The following is a 4631-nucleotide window of genomic DNA, read 5'->3' as shown; positions in this document are numbered from 1 at the left end:
CTATTTAAAACAGCTTTGCTTACATCCTGGGCTTAGCTGAAAAAAAGAGGAAAGACAAAAGGAAATAAGGTTCCTTTATGTTCAAAAAAAAAATTATTACAAGCAGCAAAAAATAAATTGCATGTAATTAAAAACATTAATATTATCTACATTTTTGTAGCTTATACTAATCTCATTGCACTAAAATCACATAGTAAAATATCTGCTTCAACATCACTTCTTATCTGTCAAGTCCTCTATTCCTGAATCTAAAGTTAAAGTAGAAGGGAAACTTCTCATACTAATAATGTCTGATACTGTATGATGTCCACTGGATATTGTTTGTTGAGATGCAAATGAACTTACACTTATACCATCATCTTCCTTGAAATTTCCCTTTTTAAAGCAATTTTTAAGCAACGTCTTTGTTTCATCAGTTTTGGCTACTGCTAATGCAGTGTGGCCTCCGCTAGATTTAATAGTAGGATCAGCTTTCCAATCTAATAATAACTTAACTACTTCATGGTGTCCATGAGCACTGGCAATTATTAAAGCTGTATGACCCTTTCTGTCTTGAAAATTAGGATCAACTTGTTCCTTCAGCAATAGTTCAACTGTTTGAGTGTGACCATTTTGACAAGACAACATAAAAGCATTCCAACCATCTTTCTCTTGAACATTAAGATCAACTTGTTCCTTCAGCAACAGTTCAACTGTTTGAGTGTGACCATTTTGACAAGACAACATAAAAGCATTCCAACCATCTTTCTCTTGAACATTAGGATCAACTTGTTCCTTCAGCAACAGTTCAACTATTTGAGTGTGACCATCTTGACAAGCCAACATAAAAGCATTCCAACCATCTTTTTTTTGAACATTAGGATCAACTTGTTTCTTCAGCAACAGTTCAACTATTTTAGTGTGACCATTTAGACAAGCCAACATAAAAGCATTTCCTCCATCATTCCTTTGAACATTAGGATCAACTTGTTCCTTCAGCAACAGTTCAACTATTTGAGTGTGACTATTTTGACAAGCCAACATAAAAGCATTCCAACCATCTTTTTCTTGAACATTAGGATCAACTTGTCCTTTCAGCAACAGTTCAACTATTTTAGTGTAACCATTTTGACAAGCCATCATAAAAGCATTCGCTCCATCTTTGTTTTGAACATTAGAATCAACTTGTTCCTTCAGCAACAGTTCAACTATCTTAGTGTGACCATTTTGACAAGCAAACATAAAAGCAGTCCAACCATCTTTCTTTTGAGCATTGGGATTAACTTGTTCATTCAGCAACAGTTCCACTATTTGAATGTGACCATTTTGACAAGCAAACATAAAAGCATCCATTCCATCTTCCTTTTGAACATTAGGATCAATTTGTTCATTCAGCAACAGTTCAACTATTTGAATGTGACCGTTTTGACAAGCAAACATAAAAGCATTCATTCCATCTTCCTTTTGAACATTAATATCAACTTGTTCATTCAGCAACAGTTCAACTATTTGAATGTGACCATTTTGACAAGCAAACATAAAAGCATTCATTCCATCTCTTCGTTGATATTTATAATCAACCCCTTTACTAATCAATAGCTCAACGACTTTATGGCTACCATGGTAACTAGCAATCATTACAGCATTTGATCCATCTGATGTCTTCAGGTGAGGATTAGCATTAGCTTGTAGTAACATGTGAATGATTGAAATGTGATTGTGTTCACTTGCTATCATTAGTGCAGTCCATCCTTTATTGTCCTGAATGTTAACATTAGCTCCAGCAGACAGTAAACTGTGTACAATGTCCTCATGTCCTCTTTTACAAGCTAAAATTAGTGCTGTCCAATTTACTTCATTAGTATTACCGATACCAAGTTGAAGAAGAAACTCTACTGCTTCATTATTACCAGCTGCGACTGCCTCAAGAAGAGCTAGTTCAAAGGTGAACTTCATATTCTCATCTTCTTGAAGCACAGGATGATCATTAATGTATAAACTAAATATACCAATGAGACGCATAAACTGTAACTTTCCTCCAGTATATTCTATTAGACTATCAGCTGTAGAATCAAGCACCCTGTATTTAATAACTACTGATCCCCTAATAATTGTTATATATTTTAACAACGATTGTACAAATTTCACTGGAAGCAAATGTTGAATTAGAAGAGTTAGATTGCTTAGATTGCTAGCATACCATGGATTATTAAGTTTTATAATAATATGAGGCATTCTAGTTAGATCTGGTATATGATTCTGGTATAGTCGCTTTAATGACCAGTGAAGATGTGTGACATTACTTGAAGACCTAAATTTGTCTGCTTTTTTCTTGTGATTCTGTAGTTCACTCACAATATTCAGCTTCTTTTCACCAAAAGTGACACCATTTAGAAACTTTTCACTTAAATCTACTATCAAGTTGCAGTCAATAAAGTCATAGTATGGTTGAATAATTTTAAAAGTTTCATTTAATGATGCATTTGTTAGCCTGTCATTCCAGTTCATGTATGCCTCAATCCATCTTGTTATATCAATGAGCAGCTTAGGATTCGAGGATTTTTTTTCATCAAATGCTGTTTGTACTTCTATGACAAGATTAGTAAATGATTTTTTGAGCTCTAACAATGAATGTGAAACTTCCTCTTCATCTTCCTCTGTGTCAAATGTTATTTCTTGTTTTTCGGTTGTACTCACAGTAGCTGCATTACCATCATTAGATACTATAGGACATCCATCAATGATATTTTGTACAAGTGTGTTTTCTTTTATAGTTGTCAATGCAGTAATGACGTCACTCCATTTTGCCTCAGAATAAACATCAAGCCATTTTGAATATAACTCCCTCTTTCGATTGTTCTCCTCGAAGTAATCAATTTCAATTTTTGATACATCCTGCTGTGTTATTCCTGGTAAGCAACAACCAAATGACTGCCAATCAACAAGTGGGTCAAGCCATTGAATTAGAAGTAATACTGTTGGTCGATCATCAATCATAGGACCAGGATTGAGTTCAACATCTCCTGATAAGAGGAGGAGCATATGTAGACAAACAATCAAATAGAGATCATTGTAAATCAGGTTAGAACTGCTGCCTCCAGGTAAGACTACTGACTGGAGGTAATTTGTATCAGTAACAGTAACACCTGTAGTACATTGTACTTGGTAGCAGTTACCTAATAATAAAATACCAGTAAATATACAAGTACAAAGTTGCAATTGTTGTTTACCTGTTGGAGGAATCATATAGATGTGTCTTAATAAAGAGAGAGATTGAAAGAGGAGGAGGAGTAAAGCAATAAGAGACAGAGCTGCTGGTAGTTTAGATGTCTTCTCTCCTGATGTAGTACTGCCTGACTTGCTGTCAACTGCAGCTTTGAATGAGTGAGAGTGGCGGCCATTAGCTGGTCTACTGGAGGCAGCTTGACAGTAGTTCCACAGTCCAATACTTGCTCTCCATTGAGAGACATCAATCATCTTGCACTATAGTATTAAGAACAATGAGAGAATTAAGTAACTTAAGGTGTAGCTATTTCAGTAAGTGGTCACTTACACCACAATAAAGAAAGGATTTTATAAAAGCAAGAAGAAAAGATAATTTAGTTAGTAGCCTCTGAAAGCTGGACAAAAGAACAAGCTTTTGCAGTAGCAGGCCAGAGCAAGGCCACCAGTATAAGTGTATGTGTGTGGTATATAGTGTACCACCAGTATAAAGGTGTATTAGTGTGTGTGTGGTATATAGACCTAGCACCTCATGAAAATAGTTACTGGAACACACCAATAACACTGAATATCATTATCAATAATGATTATAATTGATAGAACAATACAGATTGTATAGTCAACAGAATTAAAAAGAAATACTAAAAGTGTTTTTTATGAAAAATAGAAATTTTAAAATGATCTCTGTTACTTAACAGACAGTAATATTTATAATAAAGGATTATAGTATTATTGTCATTACCACAGTTATAAATCTCCTTGCCATCTTCCTGACTCTTTCTGTCTCTTCTTAGCAGCTTCAGTAGCAGCATATCTCTCCTCCGCCCCCTCAATCTGCCCCAATGTCCCAGACTGATAGTCACTATAAGCCTTCTGTATCTCCGCCCACGTATTCATCACAAAAGGTCCTGAACGAACAACATTCTCATTCAATGGCTCCCCAGCTATTAGCAATACCCGCATCTCCTCATCATCTGCTGCTGTCATTGTTACACTGTCTCCTTCACCCATCACTCCCATTTGACCCATTTTCACGTTCTTCTCTGTGCCCTCACCAAGATAACCTGATCCCCTCCAGACGTACAGTATACCTTTGTACTCTTTCGGGACACTTTGAGTGAAACTGGCTCCCTCCTTGAGATGAATGTCAAGGTACATTATGGGGGTCCGGGTCTCAATTTCGGCATTGGTTCCGAGACTTTTCCCAGCTATCACTTTGACCTTCACTTTGCCATCAGCCGTGGTCTTAACTGGTATCTTTTCTGGGGGCGTGTCTTGATAACGAGGTCGTATCATCTTGTCGTCCGCTCGGAGGTTAACCCATAATTGAAAACCTTCAACTTTTCCTCCATTTTTCATAATGTCCTCGCTTGGCATTTCAGAGTGTACAAACCCAGATCCAGCTGTCATCCATTGTACCCATCCTTCTG

General features: G+C 36.4%; 1 protein-coding gene across 1 annotated transcript in view; it reads right to left on the bottom strand.

The window, feature by feature from the left end:
- The window catches only part of LOC100638480 (pirin-like protein), a 10876-nt gene extending 6251 nt beyond the window's left edge, over positions 1-4625 (bottom strand). The window contains exon 1 of the mRNA XM_020000383.1: positions 4110-4625. Within this exon, the coding sequence (XP_019855942.1) occupies positions 4110-4611 (502 nt within the window). The 5' untranslated portion in view covers positions 4612-4625. The remainder of the gene's footprint in view (positions 1-4109) is intronic.
- Positions 4626-4631: the final 6 nt, after the last annotated feature.

This window comes from Amphimedon queenslandica, unplaced genomic scaffold, assembly GCF_000090795.2.
Source record: "Amphimedon queenslandica unplaced genomic scaffold, v1.1 AMPQUscaffold_13195, whole genome shotgun sequence".
NCBI classification, from domain to species: Eukaryota; Metazoa; Porifera; class Demospongiae; order Haplosclerida; family Niphatidae; genus Amphimedon; species Amphimedon queenslandica.
Note: the sequence above shows the minus strand (reverse complement) of the source record. Positions and strands in the feature narration are given on the sequence as shown.